Source organism: Brachyistius frenatus, unplaced genomic scaffold, assembly GCF_029030835.1.
Source record: "Brachyistius frenatus isolate BFR_SWC_R1_liver_20210118 unplaced genomic scaffold, ASM2903083v1 Contig_11, whole genome shotgun sequence".
NCBI lineage: Eukaryota > Metazoa > Chordata > Actinopteri > Embiotocidae > Brachyistius > Brachyistius frenatus.
In genome coordinates this window covers 3,179,471-3,206,794 of record NW_027210610.1, presented here as the reverse complement: position 1 = coordinate 3,206,794, position 27,324 = coordinate 3,179,471, and the positions used below count along the sequence as shown (strand labels likewise).

The following is a 27,324-nucleotide window of genomic DNA, read 5'->3' as shown; positions in this document are numbered from 1 at the left end:
CGCACATCTTTGTGAGCGCTGGACCAGCGCAAATGGGAGAAAAACTTAAAAATGCTACAGGAAGGCCTGCAGCTCTGAAGCAATGAGCAAGATGAAGTGGTTTTTTTTTATGTACATTCACGTTTCAGAAAACGAAACACCACTCTCCAAAACCAAAAAAGGCACATCAGGTCAGGCGCAGGACCAGGTGGGTTTGCTTTGGCATTTGCGGTGTTGTGCACCGTGAATTCATCCCCCAGGGTCAGACTGTCAACACAGAGTCCTTCTGTGACGTTCTGAGGCGTCTCAGTGAAAACATTCAGTGCCAATGACCGGAACTGTGGCATGAGGGCATTTTGGTTCTCCAAAATGACAATAAGCCCACTCAGCGCAATGAAAAGACACAAGTTTCTTGCCCACAACAACACAATCGTCGCTCCCCACCACCCCTACTCACCAAATTTGGCTCCTTGCGGCTTCTTTCTGGTCCCCAATAATTTGTCATGAACTCTGATGTGCGCTCTCTGCTCAAGTTTAAGGTGCATAAAACATCACAGATGCCACTGCTGACAAAAGCACCTGCAACTCAGGTGCTAATTTTGACCAAGCGACAATATTTGTTCATACGTAAAACTACTTAATTTAACCTAAACCACAATCTTTTCCTCACCATGTGGTCTCTGCTGCCCAAACCACAGAGTGGACGAGCCAAATCATGACACTGATACGATGTCCTCTAGTGGATTGATGAGGCTACTACGGATTGATTATTAACAGGTGTGGCATAAAAAAAACAGAAATTGGTTGGCAGTATTGCGATTGCAATTCTATTTTACTGAAAATGTAAGTTACAAAGCCATAAAATATCGACTGCTTTTCGTTAATACAGCAGAAATAGACGATACATATAGACTGATAGGGTACATCTTCATTCTCATGAACAGAACAGGAGAGGCTTATGCAGCATTTTTTTTGTGTGCATCTTTTAGTATCACAAATGATACATCATTAAACTCAGAGGATCTGTTTTCTCCGCTAATGATACTCATTAATAAGCATTTCTCTCCCATATAGACCACATTCATCTTCCTGTTATCTACATACCTCAGAAGTCTAGTACTTTTATCTGTTTGAATGCTATTTTATCTGAAGCACTCTTGAAATTTGCATGTAGCAGTGTATCCTTTGAAGATTTCCTGGTGTTTGACATGAGAAATCCAGAAAGTTGAGCTCCGAAAGCCTGTTTTTTTTATCTTCACTCTGCTATATGTTCACACTCTGTCATCCTCCTCATTCTTCCCCTTGTCTGCAAATGGACACAGTGCATTGTTAAAAGAAGAAATCATGAAAGATGCTCCACTCTCCCTGTGACCCTCTCACAAACCAGACGTCTGCCTTCCCCCCCCCTCTCTCTCTCTCTCTCTCTCTCTCTCTCTCTCTCTCTCTGTCCTCACAGCTTTTGTTTCTCTCTCCGTCTCTCCCTGTCCTAACATTCATTAAACCCATATGACCCGCGGATGGGGGAGTAGGCAGTTGTGGCTGCACCACCTGTGATGCCCTTCTTGTCATCACGCTCGCCAGAAGCTCATTCTTGAGGCTTGCTGAGCGCACACAGGTGAGTGTCTATCCAGGCGTCGCTGTGAGCAGCGAACCCTCTGTATGGTACACGGGGGTCCTAATTAGGCCTGAGGGCTGCGGAGAAGCAATCCCCTAGAACAAGCATCAGCCAGAGTCTGATTAGACTCCGCTAGTGAACAGCTCTACAGGGATTGCTCGCGGGTCAAATCTCTCCTTCTTGTTTTTCCCTCTCACACACATGCACACGCTCGGCTTTCTGTTCAAATATGAATTCCCCCGGGAGCCAGCCCATGCAAATCGTGGAACCCTTTGCATTTTGCAACGCTACGATGTGACCTATTTGCACCCAAGCTAATGAGGTGCTTATTGAGCTTAATGAGTATTTGTTGAAATTAATGTGCGAATATCATGTTGATTAATATTTGGTGTTGTTGTTGTTGTGTAACATGATGACTAAATTAACCATTTCAAACAAAGCCATACACAAGCATATGTTTAATGTTTAATGTTACATTTTTAATCAAATGATTTCTCCTGTATAGCACAAAGCACACGACTTCATCCCTACGGAGCTGCCTGGTAATTATTAAGTGCCCAAAATACCTGAAGAAGCTGAAGGAGTCAGTTTGTGTACTGTTGATAAGCACTTCTGCCAGGACTAATAACAAGACTTCAAGGACAAGAGCATTTTTTTATCACACTTTCTTATCTTTCACACTCCATTGAGATTCTCAGAAATAGGCTTAGAGCATGTGTGATAATAACTTTTGAACACTGTGATTTGATATTGATTAATGCTTAAAGCAGCAATTTTTAATGGAGGGGTGAAAAGTTCTGCTTTTCTCTAAAGCGCCAAAGAATAGCTGAATGTAATGAGGACATTGGCTGACTTTAAGTGTTTAAATGTCACTGTGGTGCTCGTGGTGCAGATAATGTAGTTCATCTCCTACAGAATCCCTGTTGGTTAATGTGGCTTCAAACGTTCACTCCTTTGGATTTTTAATGAGCGCAGAAGTCAGATGGAAGCAGCGGATTATTTTCCAAAGGAATCCTCCCCTGAAATGTTGACATAGCACTCATTTTTGTACGTAATTGATAATAATGCTATAACAAGTGTTAGTGCACGCCTACAGGAAAAAACATTTTACATTCATGCTCTATTTAAGCTGCGCTGAATTAAAAGAGCACAGCTCGCACAGCCTTGCTCATCCTTTTGCTCAGGATGTTCTCATGGGATAGAATGAGGTTCCCTGGTATCCGAATGAGACAGCAGCTGACATTGCAGAGGCAGAGATTCAGCCATGTTCCTCCTTCGGTCCTAACGCTTCAGAATAGTTTAAGTTCTGCAGCCGACAGGATGTCCCAGTGGTCGAAATCACTGGTGGCTTAGGAGCCAAATTAAAATGAAGTGCTGACAACTGTGGCACAGTCTCAACTACGTAATGATACATGCTCTACAACTATTTGTAGACCAGTGTTAGAACTGCAGTCTGTGTGGATGACACTTAGTAAGCGTGTGCACATGAGGTGCTCCATAAACGTACGAAGGAAAGTGAAGAATTGAAGTGTAGTGAAAATGAAGTTTCAAGTGAAATTTAATTTTAAATATTTAACCTGTTTTGAAAAAAGTTGGGACGCTGTGTGAAATATATATAAAAACAGAATGCAATGATTTGTGAATCACATGAACCTAGATTTGATTGAAAATAGATAAAAGACAACATATCAAATGTTGAAACAGATATTTGATTTATTTATGAAAAACATATGCTCATTTTTAATTTCATGCCAGCAACATGTTTCAAAGAAGTTGTGACAGAGGCAACAAAAGACTGGAAAAGTTGTGTAATGCTAAAAAAAAAAAAAAACCTGGTGGAACTTCTCAACTAATTAGGTTAAGTGGCAACAGGTCAGTGAAATTATTGGGTATAAAAAGAGCATCCCAGAGAGGGAGAGTCTCTCAGCAGTGAAGATGGGGAGAGGTTCACTCTGAAAAGATTGTGTGGGCAAATAGTGCAACAATTTAAGTGAAATGTTCCTCAACGTAAAACTGCAAAGAATTTGGGGATTTAATCATCTATGGTACATAATATCATTAAAAGAATCAGAAAATCTGGAAAAATCTCTGTAAGCAAGCAACAAGTCCGAAAACCAATATTGGATAGCCTTGATCTTCGGGCCCTCAAGTGGTACTTCATTAGAAACAGACACAATTCTGTAGTGGAAATCAGTGCTTTGGCTCAGAAACACCTCTAAAAACCATTGTCTTCAAACACAGTTTGTTGCTGCATCCCACAAATGCTGGTTAAAACTCCACCATGCAAAGAAAAAAACATATATAAACATAATAAAGAAACGACACCACCTTCTCTGGGCCCGAGCACATTTGAGATTGACTGAGGCGAAGTGGAAAACAGTCCTGTGGTCTGACAAATTCAAATTTGTAATTCTTTTTGGAAATCATGGACGCTGCATCCTCGTGGCTAAAGAGGAGAGGGACCATCCAGCTTGTTATCAGCGCTCAATTAAAAAGTCAGCATCAGTGATAGAACGGGGGTGCATTAGGGCACATGGCATGGGTCGCTTGCACATCTGGGAAGGCACCATTAATGGTGAATGATATTTACAGATTTTGGAGCAACATATGCTGCCACCCAGACCATTTCTCTTTCACGAGGCCTTGCTTATTTCAGCAAAACAATGGCAAACTGCATTCTGCTAGTATTACTGCAGCACAGCTCTTTATGTGCTATTCTGGCCTGCCTGCAGTCCAGACCTGTCACCCATTAAAAACATTTAGTGCACAATGAAAAGAAAAATATGACAAAGGAGACCCCAAACTGTTGAGCAGTTGAAATTCTATATCATGTAAGAATGGAACAAGAGTTTACTTTCAAAACTCCAGCAACTGGTTTCATCAGTTCCCAAATGTTTACAGAGTGCTGTTAAAAAAAAAAAGGGGTGACGCAACACAGTGGTAAACCTGGCCCTGTCCCAACTTTTCTGAAACTCTTTTCAATTAAACATGCAAATCATTGCATTTATATTTACATTTTACACTGCTTCTCAACATATTTGGAAATGGGGTTGTAGGTTTTATCCTTTTATTTTTATATAATAATTTTATCACTGAGGACCGGTCTAAAACCGGCTAGATTTTTTAAAATTTCATATTCAGATCTTTGCATCTATTTTCAAATCAACAGCCACCTGCACGCTCCCTTTTAACTTGTCTCCTGCAGAGAGTGAGACGAAGATCGCGAAGATGTGAGATTTCAATAGGCCCGTGCCCTTTCAAGATTTAAATCTGTGAAATCCTGCGTAGTCCTTCAAATTAGAAACAATTGTTCAGTGCCATCTCCTTGTTGTTGTATCCGTTTGTCAGGCAAGTGGGAGTGTGTTTTCTGTGGAGGAGCCAAAGTGAGGTAGAAAGCTGATTAGATTGGAGGGGTAGTCAGACCCCGGCGTCTCTCTCACCAGGAGATGTGTTCTAATTAGAGTGCGTGCCTCGTGTCTCACTGAGGAGAATAACAAGCCTCATCCCAAGGCGGATTCCCAATGACCCACACATCCACAGCGAACCAAAACACATCTGATGTATCAGCAACCCCCGGACTTCAGACCACACCTGAGTCGACATGCGGCACATTAGGATTTTGACGGGGGTTTACATCGTGTGGCAGCTCTCTCCAAGCTGGAAGACTTGAGCAAAGCTGGAGCAACAATGAGGGGAGCCAGGTAGAGAGGCTCTGCATGCAGCTTTTAATGCCCTAACAGTGCTTTCAGGTAATGAACATATTTCCAAACCCCAATCATGAGCGCATCGGAAATTACATCAGTGGATATTTGTCCACTAACATGTTGCCTTGCCACATATTGAACATATAGAATAAGAGGACAACCATGGAAAAAGACCAAGATTTAAATGGAACTTCTGTGTGAATTCCAACTAAAATTTGGTAAAAAACAACAACAAAAAAATATATATTTAAAAAAAAGATGCTTTTAATCAATTATTCGCTAAAGAAATTCTAGTCAATAAATTAAAAAATTGTATTTTGTCTAATATTAAATTTGCATTATTAGTGTTAGTATTATTATTGCATTATTCACCAATTTTGTTACACACAAACATCTTAAATTAGAGCAACACTAGACATAGATGTCTACATTGATTTATCTATTTACGTTCTGATCGATACCGTGATCTGCAATCATAATAAAATCCTAATGAAAATTCCTCTTCATTCAGATATTGGCTTTTTGCTATCACCAAGGCAACATTAGATCATCTTTAGTATTTTCTGAAATAATCATACAGTGCTTTTCCTTCACAAAATATTAAATTGTACTCCATCACACAGTAACACACACTCGCTCGCAGTGGAGGATGGTCCTACCTCCCTGGGTGGCTTGTCTCAGATTGGATGTCAGATGCTGGAGACAGCTGCACTCATCATGGCTTTTATGAATACATTACCTTTTATGTTCATCCAAACACTAATTTATCTTCCTCAGAAAGTCAAACAAGACAGACATTCACTCATCGGTTCCTCTGAAAAATTGCAACTTTCAGAAACTGCAAATAACTACAAACCTTTCAGCTGGGCGGCGATTCAAACCTCATCTTTAACAGAGTATATTTGCAGATGTTCATGTGTGTGTGTTTGTGCTGCCTGTTTGTGCCTGCATTTTTTTTTTTTTTTTTTTTATAAGCAGAGATGGCTTGCGAAATATCAAAGTGTGTTATTTGCCTCCATGAAACTCCACAACATCAAAGACTCCCCCCCCACCCTTTCTCCCATAAGAACCCAAAGAACCTCGAGTTTTTTACCCGTGCAGCCTCGCCTGTCTTCCATCTCAGCATTGCTCAAAAGGCAAAAGCCTCTAATGATACAAGATACAAGACGGAGAGACTGCTGCCAACTAAACAGGAGGAGAGAGGAAAAAAAAGGATCAACAACCAAATAGACACGTTTTGGGTGATGATTGACATCCCTGCATCTTTTTATTATTCCTGTGATGTTTGTCCAGACACTCTGTTGCCAGAAACTGTGGCCTCACACTTTGGCTGATGCAGCAATCTGGTGATATGCGCCTCTCTGCCTGCCAACCACCTGGCTGGAAGAAGCATAATCAACCTCTCAGTCAATCACTTCCCGCACAGCCAATGGTGTAGGATGGGTGTCAGAGGAAGTGTGGCAGACATGCGCTGGCTGTATCTGTCCAGCTTTGACACTTCACACCTTGCTCTCCAGCATCCTGATGAGTCCGCTGTATTGGCGAGGCCTTGGGTATTCCAGCTACCCGCTATTGTGCATGACAGGAGAAATGAATTCACAGCCCGCGGGATGAATAGGGCTGCTGGGTCTCCGACGTTTTACAGGTTGAGGTTTTAGATAGTATATCCTCTTCCAACGTAAGATTAAAGAGCACTTAAGCTGCCTAAATGTCAGCGAATTAATTCATGAAAGTGGTCTGAGGAAAATAAAATGTGTTAAATTAAAGCCAACTCAAAGTTGAAACTGTGCTCTGAGGAGAGACGATGGAGAAAATGGAAAGAAACAAAAAAAACAAAAAAAAGGCTTTCGGATCACAAATGACCCGTGAGGAGTTTACGGGTGCTGCCTCCGGTCCGCAAACAAAGCACAGTCTCCTTGGGTGTAAAAGCTGTTTTCAAGGCACCACTCAGTGCTCGGGGTTTATGTAATTCAGCTGTGCATGTCCCACATGACGCATCATGTATTTTGCATTGCCTAAAAAGCAGCTCTCTCTATCTGATGGCACTCAAGGCTTACTGGATTTTTCATCGCCAATTAAAAGAGAACTAAAGCACTCCATCACTGGACTCAGGAGAAGAGAAATAATTGACGTGCTCGCTCCCGAAACAAGTGAATCTTTTAAATTGTTTTTACATGGCAGGGAGATAAAAATAAATTTAAAAAAACTCGCACGCTCAGAATGTATTTGGTGACTTGTACGTTGTAAATATTCATATTATGATGATGAATTGATACGATACGAGTAGCAAATAAAACGAGATTATCGGAATTCTAGGAACACTGATACTGTTATCAATGATATAGTGACTTTTTAATAGATGTTTTAATTTTATAGATATTTTAGATAACATGACTTTTTTTTTATAGATATTTTGGACGACATGCTATAGTATGATTTTTTTTCATATTTGGGACGACATGCTATAGGTATTACATTTTTTTCACAATTCGGACGACGTACTCAAGTATGACTTTTTTGATATTAAAACGATATGACTTTTGTTCACAATTTGGACGACATGCAGACAACAGTATGACTTTTTTTTTAGATATTTCAGACAACATGCTATAGTATGACTTTTTTTTGGTCATATTTCGGACGACATCACGTTATGGTAGGCAACACAATGGCGCAGTTGTCAGCGTTGTCGTCTCACAGTTTAAAGGTCCTGATTTCGATACCAGCCTGTTACTTTCTATGTGGAATTTGCATGTTCCTATTTTATGCCTTTTTTATGATATTTCGGACGACGTGCTATAATATGATTTTTTTATCACATTTCGGACGACATGCTATAGTATGACTTTTTTTAATCATATTTAGGACGACATGCCATAGTATGACTTTTTTTTATCATATTTAGGACGACATGCTATAGTATGACTTTTTTATCATATTTCGGACGACATGCTATGGTATGACTTTTTTTTTATCACATTTCGGGCGACATTAAAGAAGTAAGACTTTTTTGTGCTATTTCTGACGACATGCTATAAGTATGACTTCTGTTCAAATTTTTGCAGGCGACACAATGGTGCAGTTGTCAGCGTTGTCGTCTCACAGTCTAGAGGTCCGGGGTTCGATACCTGCCTGGGACTTTCTATGTGGAATTTGGATGTTCCTGTATAAGAAATAGCCTAAAATTATAGCATGTCATCCTAAATATGTACGATTAAGTTATGCATGTAGTCCATGATGTAAAACAAACATCATGTAGTTGTAAATGTGACGAAGTCACACTCCAAGCAAGAACATGCAATCCTCCAAAGACAGATTTCCAAGCCCCTTGATTGAACCGAGTACTTCCTGATTGTGAGATGTCAACTACAAACTTGTGGTGCCTTTATTTCATGTTTGTCTGACTTATATAACTTATATGACTTTTAAACTTTTTAATTAAGACAGGATGGTGGTGTAGTGGTTAGTGTTGTTGCCTCCCAGTCAGAAGGTTCCAGGTTCAATTCTTGCCCTTGATGTGGCTTTTCATCTGAGATGTTCATGTCATCCTTTCCTGGGTGAGTTTTGAACCTTAAACCAGAAGGTTGTTGTCTCCCAGTTAGAAAACTGGGAGACAACAATGCCAACCACTGCACCATTGATCTCTACCATAATATGCTTAAAAGTTATGTAAGTCATATAAGTCAGACAAGCATGCAGTAAAGGCAGAAAAATGGTGCAGTTCCATGCCAGCGTTGTCATCACACAATCAGTAGATTCTGGGTTCGATAGGGGGCCTGGAACTTAGTGTGGAGGATTGCATGTTCTTGCTTGAATGTAATGGACTACATGCATAAGTTAATCATCCATATTATGGGAGACAAACTTTACTTTCAGGTTAAAAGTCTTGCAGATTCCACATAGAAAGACCCAGGCAGGAATTGAACCCTGGACCTTCAGACTAAGCGATGACAATGCTGACAGCTGCACCACTGTGGTGGCTTCCATAGCTTGAATGGAAGTCATACTTATAGCATGTCATCAGGGATTGCACAAAAAAGTCATACCAAAGCATGTCGTCCAAAACATGATAAAAAAGTCAAACTATAGCGTGTCGTTCTAAAATGTGATAAATAAAAGTCATACTATATAGCATGTTGTCCTAAATGTGAAAAACAGTTCCTAACCCTAACCCCTAACCCTGCAGGTTTTGGTGGTAGTAGCAAATATTAAAACGAGAACTTTGAAGGCCGAAGTGGAGAAGGGTTTCATGTAAACAGCAGTTGAACTTATCATCCAAAATGTGAAAAAAGTCATACCATAGCAAGTCCTCCGAAATATCATAAAAAAGTCATACTATAGGAACATGCAAATTCCACACAGAAAGTACCAGGCTTGTATCGAACCGAGGACCTCTAAACTGTGAGGTGACAATGCTGACCACTGCACCATTGTGTTGCCTACCATAACTTGAACGGAAGTCATACTTATAGCATGTCATCAGAAATAGCACAAAAAAGTCATACTTCTTTAATGTCGTCCAAAATATGATTAAAAAAAAGTCAAACTTCAGCATGTCGTTTAAAATATGAAAAATAAGTCATACTATATAGCATGTCGTCCGAAATATGATCAAAAAGTCATACTATAGTATGTTGTTCGAAATGATAAAAAAGTCATACCAAATCATGCACGTCGTCTGAAATGACAAAAAAGTCATACTTGTCCAGAATATGACATGCTATACTATGACCTTTTTTTTTTTTTAATATTTTGGACGATATGCTATAGTATGACTTTTTTTTTTTTTTCAAAATTTGGACGACATACTTTAGTATGACTTTTTTTTTCAAAATATTTTGGACGACATGACTATTTTTAGATATTTTGAACGACATACTTTAGTATGAGATTTTTACGACATTATGGACGATATACTTTAGTATGGCATTTGAATGACATTTTTATGACATTTTGGACCACATGAAAATTCATACGAATTCAATTTTGGACACCAAAGTATGGTATTACATTTTTATGACTTTTTGGTCAACATACTATAGAATGAAACTTTCATTCCATTTTGGAAGATACACTATAGTTTCACATTTGGGACGACATACTATACCTATATAAAGTATATACATATATATATATAATTGTTTAAATATAACTGAAGCTGTGGGGGCAAATATCATTCAGCACTTTCTGATCTGTTAATAACCAACATGTCTGACTTCAGCTGATATTAAGTTTAGCGGCTACCACTTGCTTTTGAAAGTTTTCTGCAGTAGTCTAACATCTTTCTTGTGTTTTCTGTCAATGTGGGACAATATTATGTAATTAAAATGCTGAAGGCTTCTAAATGCCCTAGATTTCTTTAGGTCACATATGGATAAATAAAGTAAAATATTACGAATGTAAAAATACCAGACAATGGACACAGTTTCATTTATGCAATTCAAGCCTAACAAATCCTACAAAATATCCCCATGGTGTTTGAAACAGTCAGAGAGATACATCAAATACAAAGTATATAGTATACTGTATACTGCAATAACCAGATTTGTCGCAGTGCAGTATGTTATGAATTTTAAAATAAAACAATGTCATACAACATCACCAACAGCATCAGCTTCGAAATCTATGCTCCAGAGTTAAAATGTAAAGTCCAAACAAACATAATTATATCATAATGTTGGAGGGCTGGTGCACTGGATCATATATATATATATATATATATATATATAAAACATGAGATGTTTATGAAAGTGTGGCCACCCTCCGTATGTCACCTTCAGCACAGCAGTCAATGCATCGATCCATCCAAGCAGCAAGTAGTGAAAAAGTGAAAGCTAATCATGGAGATCCTGCTCATCGTCTGTTTCTATCAAGGGACAGAGTGTCTCAAAATGGAGACTTTGCAGCAGCATTACAGATTGAATTCGGCTCCGGGAGATACCAAGATGGGATTGATCAATACAATTAGATTGCCTTTCTACAACGCATCAAGCACATTAATGTAGCAAAACCAAAACATGTAAACTAATTCTGCAAGTTAGATGCACTCAGGAGTCAAGAAGGGCAATGTCACAGTTCGTGTGTTAAATCCTGATAAAAAAAAGTTGCTGAACGTTATTCTGAGGTCCTGCTAATGATGTTCTCTTGGAACTGATACAATTGGCAAATGATTATTGATTTCAGCACGAGAGGAGCCTGGCTCCTTTACAGAATGCTCTTGTGCCAGGTTGCAGTCTGTGAATTTTCTAATTACATTCATGCAGGCATATTAATCGGAGAACTGCACATTTTTCTTCAGAGCGGTCGACATAATGCTCTTTTCTCGCAGAGCCTTCCTGCTGCATGTGAAGAGTAGCATGTTACAGCCCCATTACGCCACAGGCAATTTTTTTTTTTTTTAAATGTTACCACTTTTCTGACTGTACAGGAGGTGAGAGGGTGAAAATGTAATTCCCCAAACTGATGACTGTTATACAAAATTACCAGAATAGAAAGACAAAGAGGCAGCATTAACTCTTAGTATGCCCAGCCTTGGGCCAAACTAATAAAACCACAATTGAATCAGCTCTAAATAAATGATGGTGCTATAGTTTAATAACACATCATCTGCCCCACCTGACAGCATTAGATTTGGCACTCATATATCTTCATAAGCTCACAAGTTCAAATCGAAGGGCATTATTCAGGAGCAAATTCACAGTGAGAGTTGCTTTATTTTCCATTAACTCATTACTTCTGAGTCTACCGAGATTTGCAGGCAAACTCTGAGCACCACCAAGTGGAGGTAATGAGAAATGCAAAAATGAGTTGTCCCACAACCTATTTGCACAAAAACTATAAATGTAAAAAAAAAAAAAAAAAGCAACATATGTCAACAAAATGTTAGTCAATGCCAATGAGTTTTATTTTGTCACTTGAACTGCATTGCTATACAAATGCCAACATCTACTGCTAACCCCGCAAAGAAAATGAACAGAGTACATTTCCAAAATTATATGACAGAATATGAATGAAAAATAAAAAAATTAAAAAAAGTTGAATCCTTCTCATGCATTTGTGTAAATAAATTATTCCTCAGAGTACTTATTAACTGTATTTGTACATGTCTGTCACTTCAGCCAGACTGCAAGGGTTCACTTAAAGTTGTTGTGACATACATAAGTCAGTTTAGATACTGCATCTGTTGGGTGTGAAGCCACAGCATCAACACGCTGAAGCCACCAGGCACTGAAGATAATATGGTTTGATTTATTCTGCGCTGCACGTGCCAGAAATAAAGCAGTTTGTGGTGCGTCTGCTTGAGCTCGTGGTGTTACGCTCCTCCTTGAACGTGACAATCAGTAAATCCACAGTATAATTCTGTTATCATATCTCGCAGTGATTTAATTTGTCCTTGGTTATATAATTACTTTATGATGCCTTCCAGTACAATTTCACAGTGAAACATGATACAGTTTATCTAGATGTCAGCATTGTTCTCTTTTTTATGAGACATGTTTTAGGTTTGATCTTACAAAAATCAAATCAGTATATACATATTGCTTGTTATTATTATTATTATTTATCTTCAGACAACAGCGTAGTTACACAGACTGAAATCAGAATCATGACTTTAATGACTGCAGCCTGTCAAAATGTAAATATTTAAAAGACAACAACAAGCCTTTCATTGGCTCTTTCAATAGTACACATCTCTCTTTGGAATCATTTCTCAGCTCTTAAAGAAGATCTGGTGAAACCCTATTAAAAGTGCAGAATGAAAATTATACCAGAAGTTGTAAACTGCAGCAATGTTTTGTTGCCATCATGAAAACTGTGAGAAAAAGAAAAAGAAAAAAGAGTGGCGATTGTGAGGAAAAATTGAGACAAATGACTACAATACAGAAAACATTCATTTGCAAGTGAGCTGATTTACTTTGAGAGGGGTGAATGAGCAATACTTATCATTCATACAAAAATGTATATTACTTTGAGGAAATGTGCAAACAAAGCTTTAATAAAGGATGCCTTTAACATGCTCTCTCTGATGCTGGCATTTGGAAAAATATACAGTTAGAAATAAATACACATCCAAGAGTAGCACTTTTTCTACATACTCAGTGTGGGCATTAGCAAGAATCTGCTTGCATAGTTAAGTGCATGCATAAGCAATTTATCATGCAACAACTGTCATATACTTCAAGAATGGTGATCTCTGTGCGTTCAGTGTTGATTTACTCTGTGATGCAAGCTAACGATGTGCACAAGCGTGAAGACAGAGGATGGGCTGACTCAAGCGCACCATAATGCTCTATGTATGGTGTTCGACGAAGGCATCCGAGCTTTCTCTGAATGTGTTTGTCTTGCAGCGTTGTGTGCGTACTGGCGGGTTTTTTTTTGTTTTTTTTGTACATTGACCCTGTGTTCATCTGAGAGGAATGTTTGGAGATGTCTGGCAGTCTGAAGAGGCTGATCCCCCATGAGGAAGTGTTGGCATCAGCAGCTGGAGGGCAGAGGTTGGTGACAGGTGGGAGGTTGTCTGAGGGGGTTGTTTAGTGGTAAATAAAACAAAAACATTAAGAACCATTGCAACACCAAGGTCTCCAGACGTTTAACACCAACGACGCATGCTTCATTCCTTGCGCTTCTCCTCAGCCTCTCGACAGCAGTCAGATTTTGGCCTTGACAAAAAAATACCCTTTAAAGGCTGTTGCAGAATTACTACATCAAAGAGCATATGTAAACAGCAGTTCAGGTTAAATAGGCGTAATTGTGTTGTACTTGAAATTACATTTCCGGTGCTTAATAAATATTAAAATTGAATTACAAATTTACCAACACCTGCAGTGACACAATTTAGATTAAATACTTCTCTATGATTATCTGAGGCACTGATGTTTGTTGTTGACATATGGCTCCCAATATTGAAGGAGAGCAATACATAAAGATTTTTGAAAATAATTTCACTGCATCAGCATGTTAAAAATTGCCAGTAAACTTCCTTTGGTGACTGAGTAGTCCATGTTTGATGTATGTAGAAAGTTTCTTTCCGTCATTGTATCTGCTTTCCATCTTGTGCAAAGTGACTTTTATTTCCACCTCCTACTGAGACGTTCCGCTCCCACCGATGCTACAAACAGACCAAGGCAATAATTTCAGTACATGGCCATGCTTATTTACAATACAGTATAATATTCCCCAAAATCATTGCAATCCATACAAAGTGCTTCGTTTAAAATCCATTCCTAAATAACTATTTAACAATGTGGACAGGAAGCGTCCAATATGGCAGCTGGTATTCAGTGACCACTGAAAAGCTACAGGTGCTTTGAAGGTGTCGGTCAGACACTTGGTCGAGTTTGATGGTTAAAACACCTCAGAGCTGCACTACAGAGATTGTTATCAGACCCTCAGAGTAACGTCACTTGGATCTGTGGCTAGTTTGTGTAGAATTAATGGGGATCTTCCTGGACTGTAAGGTCTTTTTAGCAGGCTCTTTCTTCGGAGGGTCCTTTGCGTTGGCAGGAGACTGGGAGGTTGTTTCTGCCCCAGAGAGCTTTGATTTTGTGGAGGGCAGCAGTGAATGTTTGGCTGCAGCCGACGCTTTGGAGGACTCCTTGTCTTTGGCTGTGGTCGCGTTAGTCTGGACCTCTGAAGCTGCATTCTGGGCTTTTTTGTTCGCTCCGTGTGGGGTTCCTTCTCGAGCCGCATCCCCACCACCATCCTCTGGACTTCCTTTAGCTTCTCCCGACCCGGCTTTCCCACTATCACTCGGTTTACGGGCCTCTTTGGGCCTCAGGGCAGTTTTAAAGAAGGACAAACCTTTGTCCTCTGTCTTACTGTTCCTTCGAGGTCCCCTTGACAGTGGAGCTGCACTCGAAGAGGAAACGCCCACGCTCGAGGATCGGAGACTAGTAATGGAGGAGCTACTGCTGGAGCTCCGGCCTGGTGGCCTGTCCTCCACAGCCCTGCCTGGCCTGCCCTCCGCTCTACTCGTAGCGCTCAACCTGGAGGGAGGACCTGCGTGGTTAACTTTCCTCTCGGACACTGCGTTGGTCCGTGAGGAGTCGCGGCTAGCGCTCCTGTCTGCTGCTCTAGTCCTTCCTGAGGCGGAGCTTTTCTCGCCTCCCCCTCTGGGCGATGTCCTCCTCTGAGGGCGTGAGCTCTGTGACCCTGGAGAACCACTCTTCCTCTGCTGGGCGGAGTCAGGATGTAACGCCTCCGGGGTTTGGGATGACCCTTTCTTGGAGGGGGTTGCTGTTCTGGAGGAACCACCCTTGCTAGTTTTAGGCGGCCCATCGGTTTTGTCCTTGGGGTTGGAGGCCGATGCCGCACTCTTGGACTGTGTTCGAGACGGTGACTTGTCAACAGCTGGAGATGCAGGAGAGAGAGAGCTGGATGACGTCGAGGAGTTAGCGGGACGCTTCTTGGGACTCCTTTCACTCTCTAACCCGGTCTTGGCTGAGGTCCTTTTGATAGCAGCACTATCAGAAGCTCCGTTTCTCAGTTTCGTCTCCTTTGAGGCTCCGCCGTGTCGAGGACTGACCTGTTCAGCAGCAGTGACTGCATTTTTGTTATCCCCAGCCTGGATGGAGCTCTTCTGCTCCGCCTGTGCCACGGCCTTGGAGGGCACCTGCTCGACCAGCCTCTTGGTGCCTACATTACTATCCAAAGCTTCGAGGGCCAACTTGCCCCCCGACACTCTGTCCGCCTTAGGTGACCCAGTGAAGCACGAGGTGGACAGAGTGTTATCAACCACCTCTCCAATCCTCTCCAGAGTCGGGGAGGAGGAGTGGGACTCCAGGGAGAAGCGTGAGGGAGAGTTGGAGCGGAGTTGGAGCTTAGCAGAGTGGGTCCAGGATGGTTTGGTACCATTTTCACTCAGCACTAGCGGGCTGGCGATGGAAGATCTCGAAGAGAACGTTTGCCTCTGCATGCCTCTCACTGCTGGTCGGGTTGAAAAGCCTGCATGACGGAACCAAACACACTAATCAGTCAAGAAAACGTTCATGCTTGCCACCTTAGAAACGGCAAAGAAGTGAAAAGAAAGCGTTCTTCACCATCGTCCTCGCTCCGTTCACCAGCAAACTCAGCGGACTCGGAGAGGGAGGCCAGTGAGGTGCGTCTGGAGGAACCCGACGAGGCTTGGCTGGGCGGACGGCTTCCCATCAGCCGACTGATCCAGTGCTCACACAGAGAAGAACTGGTAGAGCCTAAAGAACCAAATCGATGGTGGTGGAACACGTATAATATATTCCACACAGAACATTTAAAGACTTATATAAGAGACTGCACAAGCAAATATTATTACAAACTACCTCCCACAGAACTGTTGGCAGACCACGACGGGATTGTTGCTCGTCTTTGATAAAACAAGATGTAAGCAGTCTGCTTGCAGACGTCATCTTCAGCTATGGGATGAACGTCGCTGTCGTCAAAGCAATACCACTGCCCATCGATGGAGTTCTTACAGTGAGCTACAAGGTAATAAAACATTATAAGCATCTTCGAGAGCTTTTATAAAAAGAAAGTTAATTCATCGTAGAGACATCTGTCGCTGGTCGTGTATGGTGCAGCGTTACCTGTGTAATGTCCTCCCTGCATGGTCCCATGATGGTTGCACACCGCGTACAGGTCATAAAGGTAGTCCTCAGGATCACGGCCCATCCCGTAGGGCCGTCTCCACGGTGACCAGTGTGAAGGGAGACTCCAGCTGCTCTGGCTCCTCTTGACCATATGGGGTGCCATGTCCATGCCCGTGAGCGGGAACTTCACCATGTTCTGCATCTTCATTCGTCGATCCCCGTCCTGGAGTTGCAGTATATTTTTTGTATTTCATTTTTGATTTTTCTTAACAGCGAGTTCTTTGATCATTTAATTTCATCGATGCGAGTACCTGTCTGAAGCGTTTTAGGTGAAGTATGAGGATGTCTGGCAGGGTCCACAGACTGAGTTTGATGCTGCCCTGTTGCAGCTGCTTACAGTGTGGACATCGCCAGGCATCGTCAGGAGCAAGCTAAAATGCGTGTGAAAAAAAAAAAAAAAATTATTAAAGAGACACTAAACTCTGGCTCAACTTTCAGATTTCAGACTTTTTTGTACAATAAAACATTTACATTCGATGCTGTTTCTCTGTATTTTTTTTGAAACAGTATAAAGTAATAACACCTTTATACTGTTTCAAAAAAATACAGAGAAACAGCTAAAAGATTCATTGTAATGCCATTGCTTATCATTTTCACTTGGCTGCTCCTTTGTGACCCCATCCACAGAGAGTGGTATACTTCTCCTCAATCTACCCCTCGCTGCCTCACTCAACCCCAACATTTTCAACTGTCTGTTTTGGGGATTCAGGCTGAAACTGTAAACAAATATTCGCCTGCAGCAAAGAATAAAAACACTCGCACAATAACCTTCATGTCAAAATAGTCGTCGACTCTCAGTGATATTCTCACCACCTCTGTGTCGTACATGAAACCGGCCGCTGCCTACCTGCTCCTCTTTGGTGTAGAGTTGAAAGCACTGGGCGAGTGAGCAGGTTTGAGGCTGCAGATGCTGCTCCTTGACTTGACGCACACTTTCAGCATCTGGGATGTATTCATCCTCCGTCCTTTTGAACAGACTGTGGGCGTGACACGGCACGAGTCACAGAGGGATCGCACCGAATTTCAAAAGATCGCTACGATGTGCATTTGTGATGAAACACATAGCTTTGAGAGGAGACATATAACGCGTCAGAGATCTGCCCGGAGCTTAATGAAAGTGTGCACTTACTAGTCTTTTGTCTCCTTGTCCCATTCGACAACAATTTTGACGTGAGGTGGCCCTCCAGGACCGCAGGACTTGAATGCCCTGTTAACAAAAATACAAAAATACAAAAACACAAATTATATTTTCGATATTAGTTGACATTCACATGTAGAATTACAAGAGCACAGCGTGATTCAAAGCTGCACTGGAGGGAATTTCAATTTTAGACTGCCACTACAACCCATAAAATCTACTAACATACTGTACAATAAATAGAAATTTAAACTGAGCTCCAGCAAACTAGAAAAACACTGTATTGTGTCAAAATTTGACGAGAAGAGGGCCTGGAATTCCCTGTTTGTTTATTCATGTCGTAGTAATGGAACAAATATCTTTTTTTTTTCATTTAAAAAAATCCGTTCAGCCACCACAGAAATCGACACCTTCTGAGAAGAAAATCATTTTTAAAAAAACAGACAAGCTATTACACATCTCAGGAGATATTTTGATATCAATACCACTGAAGACGTACTGCAGCTCTGCAATCACCTTCACATGTATTGAGCACAGGTCAGGATTTATATAATGACAATTCACGCAGGGTAACGCTGCCCCATAGTGGGAATGAGTGGCATTACCTCTCCACAGAGGGATGGCAGAGCGGCTGCTCCTCCTGAGGCAAGAGATATGTGATTCCAACCACTCCTACCACACGCAACGTGAAGGGCCCTACCTACAGACCATCAAGGATAAGACATCATAAAGCTTGACAGGTAAACGCCATTCACAGTTTGTGTGGAGACGTCTGACGTGCATGTTGAGAAGATGTACCTGCACAAAAACACCAGGGCGCAAAAGATGCCTCATCTTCTCCAAGATCTCTTTCTGCAGTACATCCCATGTCACCGTACGCTCCAGGTATAGAATAAATGGATTACCAAACCTGCAGAGATTATAAAAACAAAACGGTTTTAGAACATTTGTGCATTCATGGTGCAAACTCGCACACATCTTTGTGCATTAAAGTACCTGCGTCCTTGCTGTCCAGCGCAGGCTCTGTTGCACACCAACAGGACAATCTTCTCAGCCTGATCACTGTTCTTATTGGGACTCTGAGGTGGTGTCGTAGGCTCTTGTATTTGTGTGGATATCCTGTTATTATCTGTGCCATACTTCAAGTTGTTCTGGTTGAGATTTGGATGTGGGCTCCCTGAAATGCACAGACAGAAGTGAAAACCACACACTGTAATGCAAACTACATCAAAAAATCAATCCGACACGCTGGTCAGTGTGTGAAGCATCTTCCTGATAAAAAAAAAAAAAAAAAAAAAACATTTCCCCAATATCAGTCCATTTCTAATCTAATCTCAGCTCATCCTGCCGTAACAAGACAAAGAAGAGCTAAACTAATTTTAAGGGAATGAACAGGATGTTGTACCGCCACGCTTGGAGCGGATCTGCTCCGGTCTGAAGAGCTCAGGCGTCTCGAAGGCAAAGATGGAGTCGCTCTCCTGAATGAGCTCGAGGTCATCTTCATCGTCACAGAAGGAGCGATGGAAGCCGTCGTAGTACATTTCAGTGAGGACGATCTGTGCCGAGACGGGGAACAAAAGACATTGTGTGGACTGATTAACTCATTAATCACAAATCAGTGATGTACAACGTATGAGAGGTAGTTAGAAGGGTGCCGGTCAATATCAAAGATATGTCGAAAACCCAGTGAACACCACAAGATGTCAACTAAAACCACTAAATTCTCTGCTGACTCACATACAACACTCCTTCATCAACCAGCTTCCTTGAAGTAGCACACCCTGTCTTTAATCCTCTTAATTTTGATACTTTAATGGCCTTAAAAAGGGGAAGTTTGAAATGAGGCGGCACCTGTTCGGCAGGGATTTTGGTCTCTTGGGCCACAGCTTGTCTCAACCTGGACACGGTGCCGGAGAGCGGCACGGCCACGCCGACTCTCATGCAGTGGGAGCACTTTCCTTGGTACACCACTGTCACGTACAGGGGCCTGCAAAACAGAGAGGCTGAAAATGAAATGGCTGTTTCATAACCACGACAGGACTGATGTATCAAAGATAGACAGCATCTTCTAATTTTAGCATTTCTCCTGTCACATCTTTCACGGTGTTTGTCGAGGCGGAGTTTGACACTCTTTTTAATGCAGACGGCATCTTGTTTCATTGCTTTTTTAGATACAAGGATGATTTTTTTTTTTTTTTTTGGTCCGATAGCTATTGTCTTACAAATAAACTAAATGAAGAGTCACCTTACCGTGTGTGAGGTACAGGGATTGGCAGTGAGATGCAGAGGAAAGGATCAAAGGTGTTGCTCTGTTTCTGGCAGTGAGGGCAAGTTAGGGAGGACCTGAACAGAGACGGGAGAAGAACGACCGCCCGTTAGAAAGCTGCCAGACTGTATCCGGTTAGCTGGAACTTTAATCATGAACATTAGACAGGCTGCTGTGGGACAACACAACACAACAGTACTGCTCACTTTTACTTTGTCTTCTTCTCTCACTACAGACCCACCCCACTTTACAGCCGGCGGGGAAAACAACAAAACGCCCTCCCAAATTCTCTGCCAATCAAAATAAATCTCTGCAATTTATACTATAGACTGTTTTTTTCTGTACCTAAACTACTGTTCTGAACACTGACATTTATAACACGTGTCACCCAGTCTGCTGCAATATAACGCAGCTGAAATGTTTTTATTCTGTCACTTTAAAGAAATATTTTTATGTTTTGAAAAGTAAGCTCAATCGCTTGAGTGAGAACTGATATCACTCTTGTGTCGCTCATTATGAAGCTGCTGCTGCTCAGCAAAGTCGGAAGGTTACAAAAAAAATGTGCCTTCCAACACCTCCAAATCTCAAAATGAACTTGTTATATTGTATATCAGTGTTTTCATTTGTACATGTCTAATTATCACGTCATACAAAGTTGTATGTGGTGTGTTCAACATGTGTTCAGTTGCTTTTTTTTTTTAGTACCAATAAATGATAATGTTATAATATCATCACAATGTTAAATAGATATGTTGATATGTTCACCTGTATTGTGCCTGGAACAGTTCCTGTACAAAAGAGCCAGGTGCTGGTAGGGGAGATCCTTCAGGGACGGTTTCTTCTTCGACTGGAGGCTGGAAAAAACAAGATGGAAACCAAATTACACCAAATTTGGACAATAAATGGATGTTAAATGGCAGCAGCAGTCGCCACAGGGGAAGTTTATAATATTTGTGATTACAATATTGATCCACACAAAAGAAGCACCGTTCATTTCAAACATAAAAATGTTCAGAATATTTGATCATGTAGTTTTATAACTGAATACAGTTTCATCTATGATGCAGTTGTAACATCTAACTGTGAGAACGAATGGCGGTTTACCTTCGTGGGCGGCCTGATGTCAGGGTGGACAATTTGGTTGAGGTCTTCATGAACTCTATCCAGCAGCCAGAGGAGGAACTCCTGGGCATCGTGCTGCGAGTTACCTCTGAACTGAAGGGCGCTCTTCGACACCACGTTCTGCAGTCAACAACAACAACAACAGAACCAACAAACTGGGTTTTACGTGGATCGCTCCAGAAGCAAGCGGTGGATCTGTAGCGCAGTGAGTACCACTTCTGTTTTCAACATCGCCTGATCATAAAATATTCAGCGCGTTTGACCGGGACGATGATCAGCACAATCCTAAAGGTCAGAGGAGCCACAGCACGAAAGACGCTTTTAAAAGCAAGGACACACACACACACACCGAAGCTTCACCTTAAACCGTGAGCTATCAGAGACGACAACAGTGTGTACTCTACAGAGCCACCCAAGCTGACAACTGTGAGGTCACCTCTGTTCACCCGCTATCAAATGTCACACAAGGTCAACCATGAGTGGACGCAGCACTCTCAGCCTCTCCCGGGGGACAAACCTCCTCATTTTGGAGGTATTACAAAGGCAGCCTCAGTGTTCTGTACAAAATGTGCACCAAAATAAAACAGTGAGCCGTCCTCAAGTGTCTCCACCACAGAGATTGTCTTTAAGGAAAGGTCTGTTGGTGAAAGTAGGCCTGAGCGGATATTAATTACACATTTTTCAAAATATCTCTTTGAACAGCGCACTCTGACAAAAATAGTGTGTCCTTTGTACTGTTAAGCTGTGTGTATTTCTGGTGAAGTGAAGAAAACGTCTGTGATATGGAATTTTTTTTTCCTGATGAGTGATTTTCAGGTGGATCAAATATGTCAAATGGACACACACAAAACAGGAGTGTGGCAAGTACCTTAATAATGAGGGTGATTTAGTTTTCGAGGTTGCCATCAGCCAACGTTATTATTAAATGGGGTAGTCCAGCAAATGTTGTATTGCACTTCCCTTGAATTGAAAGACAGTCGACGCGTCCGATGAGTCTAATGCAAAATTGCATAATGCAACCAGCAGCTTTAAGTGTTCGTTTTTTCCCGCCAAATAAATGCCCACTGTGCCAACACCTCTCATCTGTAAAGCAGGCTTTCTGAATTTAACGTCAGAGATAACCCCAGTGACATCACCGAGGTTATTTTCTCACACACTGCAAAAAAATATATCCCCCAAGAGCCACAGAAGATATTATACAACCGCTCTACTGCTCCGACAGGCTGAGTGGCACTCTTCATGACGAGCAGGCCGATATTTGCGTCACATTGGTGGAGCACTCATTTCAGGTCCTGAGGTACGCTCGCAAATTATAAGCATTTTGGCTGAACTTGCAATGTTAGGATATGAAAATGAAGACACGGCACATGTTGAGCCCTAAACGGTTAAATGTGACGAATTTCTGTAAAGTATGACATAACTATCCCAATGAAACAAGAGATATATATATTTAGATTTGTGTGGCATGAATTTTGAAGGTGATTATTCCTTCCTATGTAACCACGTACTCTAACTTGTTTGACATGGGTACCACAAGGCCCCGGCTTCACCCATTCTGCCACTATAACCACATTTTCGCTTAATCCGGGTGACATTATCATTATCATAAAGCAGTATAGAATAAAAAAAATGAATATTTCCTGAAGTTGATCATTAAACATTTTGACAAAACAGACGGGCCGACATGACATGACATGACAGATTTGTTTCACCATCACTCACCACTGTCCCTTTTCACAAACTGTGAATGTCGGTTAGAATAATCTATGAAAGTTTTGTGTCGATCGTGCTCTTGGCCAGTTTGGACGGTGCACAACGACATCATCCTCAAACCGAGCGCTTCTGAGAGAAAATGGACTCTGAGACGCAGCGGTTAATTCCCCTGTGTTATTACTACCGATGTCTCTCTAATGATCTTTAAGTGCTCTCAGTTTAGGCTCAAATTTGTGGTCTGAGACAAGAGGCACAGAACCGTCACGTGAGCATGCTGAGCTAACCACCATTATACAGTAGCTTTGTTTTGCTAAAGTTCAATCAGCTGACGTACAGCTGGTAAGCAAAAGCCTTTGAAGGGACAGTTTGAGTATGGAAGTACTGTAGGTCCATCTAAATATTCTGTTTTTTCAAACATTAGAAGTCAAAAAGATTTTAACTGTGTGAAACATATAAGAAATGAGGCAAAGGTTTGACATATCGTTAGCCCAAATAATGTACAGCAGCAAGACACTAGTACAAATTAGAAACTAAATCTTATAAATATTCTTTATCTTTAACTTTATTTCTCTGTCCAGTTAAACATATTTAGTAATTCTGTGATGAAAATAATATATATCCAATCAGACTGCTTGTACTGTGGCTGGCAACCAGGCAAGAAAAAAAAAAAAGGACAGAAATAGTAACACTGTCAGGAATAAAGAATGTGTTTTATGGCCCTGTTCAGTTTCATTTCTCTCCCGTTTGTATTTTGAACTTTTGAAAAATAGGTTATCAGGCAGGAAAAAAAAAAAAGATCCGCAAAAAGTGGCCCTGTTTTGAAAGAACAAACCTCCGTCACTGCGACACGCAAACTTTTTCAGCACCTGAATGCAGGTTTGAGAGGCGGGACGATGAAAGAGCGGACGAGGCTGGGACAAAGTGCGGGACAGACAATCAAGCAACCACATTTCTTTTAAAAAAAAATAGACATTTTATCACTCGAGATTCAGCCGATCAGCTCAGGCAGGCTTCTGAAGAGAGGAGTGTAAGTCGAGGAACACTGACTTTGCCTGTTTCATTAGGATTTATTCCACTATAAAAAAATTAAAAAAAGCCTGTTTGTAAGTATTACATAAACTGTGAGCTGTGCTGGTCCTTCAAAGAAAACTAATCCTTGATCAGAACCAGAATCTATGTTTAATTCCCAGAAAATTAAACAGAATACATGTTTTGCACTAGAGAAGCAGGGAATAAATATGAGCACCACATACAGAATGATAAAGTTGAAAGGCTTGTTGACAAACAGACTCATCCACAGTGCATCTGACCCAGTAAGCTATTATTCTGAAGGAATGAAGAAGTTTCGTGATTATAACAAATGAGCTCACACTCATAATTTAGCCATTAAGAAACCATGAATTGGATGTCAGCGGATGTCCTTTTATTTGTCAACAACATAGTTTAAAAAGCAGGATTGTGCACGAGTTCACACTCCCCTCCTGTAGGTACACATAGAGCTGCAAACTGGGGCTGAAAGTGCAACTGTTTATCCCGTAGGTCCATTAGTGTTTACTGTTCTGTTGAAATGAACACCTCCTCTGACGTGTGTTTAAAAGTTCACATGAAATCACTGCTAAAACCTGGATGGGCGACAGCAACTAAACTTGAAAAGAAACTGTAACCTCATTTCTGTCTACGTTCACCTACATCCATGTCAATATTCACTGTATTTTGTGGTATGTTTGTCTTTCTTCTTTCTTTTTTTTTTTCAAACTTCTGACGGCCCCACGAGGCCCCTACATGATGCACAGCCTACCTTGAAGTCTCTGCTGTGCTGAGGTGTGTACTCGAAGGTCCACAGCGCCCGAACCAGACCGGACAGCTGCTCGGTCACCTCCCCTGAGTCCTGCTGCTGACTGCTCCCCTTCTTCTGCACCAGCATCCCGTTGGACTTGGTCTTGTCGTTGTTCCCGGTCCCTGTCCCGGTCCCGGTCCCGGTCTCTGCTCCTTTGAACTGCTCCAGAGCCAGGTACTCGGCGAAGAGCTCCGTGTTGCTCAGGCACTGCAGGATCGCGTTCATGAAGCAGGTGTTTCCGTGGTTCTTAAGTCCGGCGACACCCGGCACCTTGTCCCCGAAGGGAAACCCCCCGCAGTCGCTGTCGTCGGACGGGACCGACCCTCCTGTGGTGTTGGGGATCGAAGTTGCGTCGTCCTTCTCGTCCTCGGCGGCCTGCTCGTCGGTGCTGAAATGAGAGAGAGTCGACAGAGTCCGGAGAACTCTGTTCATAAAGCTCCCCACGGAGCGCACCGAGCTCCTCCGGAACAGCTTTTTGCTGAAGGATTTCTTCTCCTTGTTACTGACAACTTTCGACATGATGGCTTTCCCTGCTTTTTTTTTTTTTTTTACGCCTTAATTCCAGAAAGGGGGGCCCCTTTTTTTAGAGCATCGTCTCATCCGTGCGCTGGCAGTTCCCTCACTTTATGGTGTTTCACACGAGGCCTGGGCATATTTCACAGAAACATAAAGGCCTGGCAGTTCTGGGGATCATATCATGTGGAGACAGCAGAGAAGCATCAAATCAGCCCACTTGCATCACTGCGTCGGATTGCATAAACAGCCTCCGTGGAGAGCCACTATCAGTGCGCTTTACATGAATGCCTGGGGTCGTCCCGCGCCAGCCAGCAGCCATCATCATCTCTAGCAGTCGATCCGGTGACATAACATCACCGGTGTCATTGTTCCGAAACGAAAACAAGGCGCTGAGACATAAACATCAAATCCACCTCTCAGAATTAGGCTGAGAGTGACGAGCGGATTTCCTCATTATTTATTCAAGAAACCGCAGCTCCACCCTTTCAAAGGTATTTCTTCACCTCTGCTGTCATCAAATCCAGGGTGGTGGTGGTGCGAACGGACGGGTCGGAGCGGAGACATGCACCCAGCGGACGTCTTCCCTAAATCGCCTCCGCGGTGGGCGCGCTCGCAGGAGCTCTGCCAAACTGAGGAACCCCCCAACCGGAGCGACACAGCCCGCCGCTCCCTCGCGCTTGGCCGCCGTGGGGCATCTCTGTTCCCGTGCCAGATGTGAAAGGTATCCGTGTCCCCATCCGAAAGTTTGTGCCAATACTTGTCTCGGGTCTTCGCGCCGCCTTCTAATGCCGCCTCCGGATGGGTTTCACGGCGAGGCCGCTGCTCCGGTCTCCATCATCATCTGTAGGCACCGACACTGCAGGCAGGGCGGTAACGGCTGACGTCAGTGCCAAACACTGGTCCATGTTGGAGGAGAGCAGGTACAGCGGCATGTGATGCTGGATGATGCTCCATCCCCGTCTCTGGACAGCATGGACACTGGGAACAGCCAATCGGGGAGCAGCGGTACATTACTGTATCACATCATTTACAGAAAATATAACTAGTAATTCTCGAATATATTTTTAGGGTGGGGGAGGGGGGGGAGGGGGTCACGAGGGAATCTGGAGAACTGAAAGATCCTGACCTCCAATCAAATTTTTAGTGCTTGATAATACGAGTTATTTCACTGTAGATGTCTTGCCAGTCATTGTAAATTGCTTTGTTCCTGGTAATTTATGCAAAACATGTGACAAACTTCAAATAGGCCTACAAGCTGCACCACATTCAGGTCACTTGATTATTTTTACATTTAATGTATTCAGGGCTGCAGCTAAGGATTATTTTCAATCAGTTAATGTGCTGCTTATTTTATAGATGGGGGGATTATTCGTTAAAGGTCTGTGACATGTCAGGAAATGATGAAAAATGTCCATCACTAAAACCAAAAAGCCCACAGCCAACTCTTCAATTTGTTTTAGTCTGACTGCAGTAATCTAAAATCCAAAGATATTCAATTTATTTTGACTTAAGACAAAGTCAAACAGCAAATCTTTAACTCCTGAAGAGCTGAAATTACTTCATGTTTGGCATTTTTGTTGGACAAATGACTAAAATGATTAATCAACTGATTATTTCAGTGATAATTCAATTAATATATTAGTCAAAAATATAGTGAAAAATTCCCCAGAGTCTAACATTATATCATTCTATAATTTGCTTCTCCAGCAAATACTACTTTTTTCCAATTCAATACTTAAAATTGAACATTTTAAGCCTCCTTTTCCAAACTTGTAAAGACCGCTTGTGTCTTTCTTCTCCGTCTTCACTT

General features: G+C 41.9%; 1 protein-coding gene across 1 annotated transcript; it reads right to left on the bottom strand.

Annotated features, from left to right (window-relative positions):
- Positions 1-12,178: 12,178 nt before the first annotated feature.
- LOC138616941 (ubiquitin carboxyl-terminal hydrolase 31-like) lies at positions 12,179-26,500 on the bottom strand. The gene is made up of 16 exons (XM_069691546.1): positions 24,960-26,500; positions 21,431-21,568; positions 21,092-21,180; positions 20,311-20,403; positions 19,912-20,047; positions 19,466-19,616; positions 19,057-19,237; positions 18,859-18,970; positions 18,666-18,760; positions 18,052-18,129; positions 17,770-17,899; positions 17,174-17,293; positions 16,860-17,085; positions 16,596-16,754; positions 16,338-16,490; positions 12,179-16,242 (listed from the first exon to the last, which is right to left on the bottom strand). The coding sequence occupies exons 1-16, from the start codon at positions 25,515-25,517 to the stop codon at positions 14,699-14,701; spliced, it is 3,963 nt and encodes a 1,320-aa protein (XP_069547647.1). The 5' UTR covers positions 25,518-26,500; the 3' UTR covers positions 12,179-14,698.
- Between the last annotated feature and the right edge of the window lie 824 nt (positions 26,501-27,324).

Coding starts and splice junctions, on each gene's coding strand:
- LOC138616941 (XM_069691546.1), bottom strand. CDS start 25,517: ATGTCGAAAGTTGTCAGTAACAAGGAGAAGAAATCCTTCAGCAAAAAG. Junction 21,569..24,959: donor AGCACAGCAGAGACTTCAAG/GTAGGCTGTGCA, acceptor TGTTGACTGCAG/AACGTGGTGTCGAAGAGCGC. Junction 19,617..19,911: donor CCAAAATCCCTGCCGAACAG/GTGCCGCCTCAT, acceptor GTCTCGGCACAG/ATCGTCCTCACTGAAATGTA.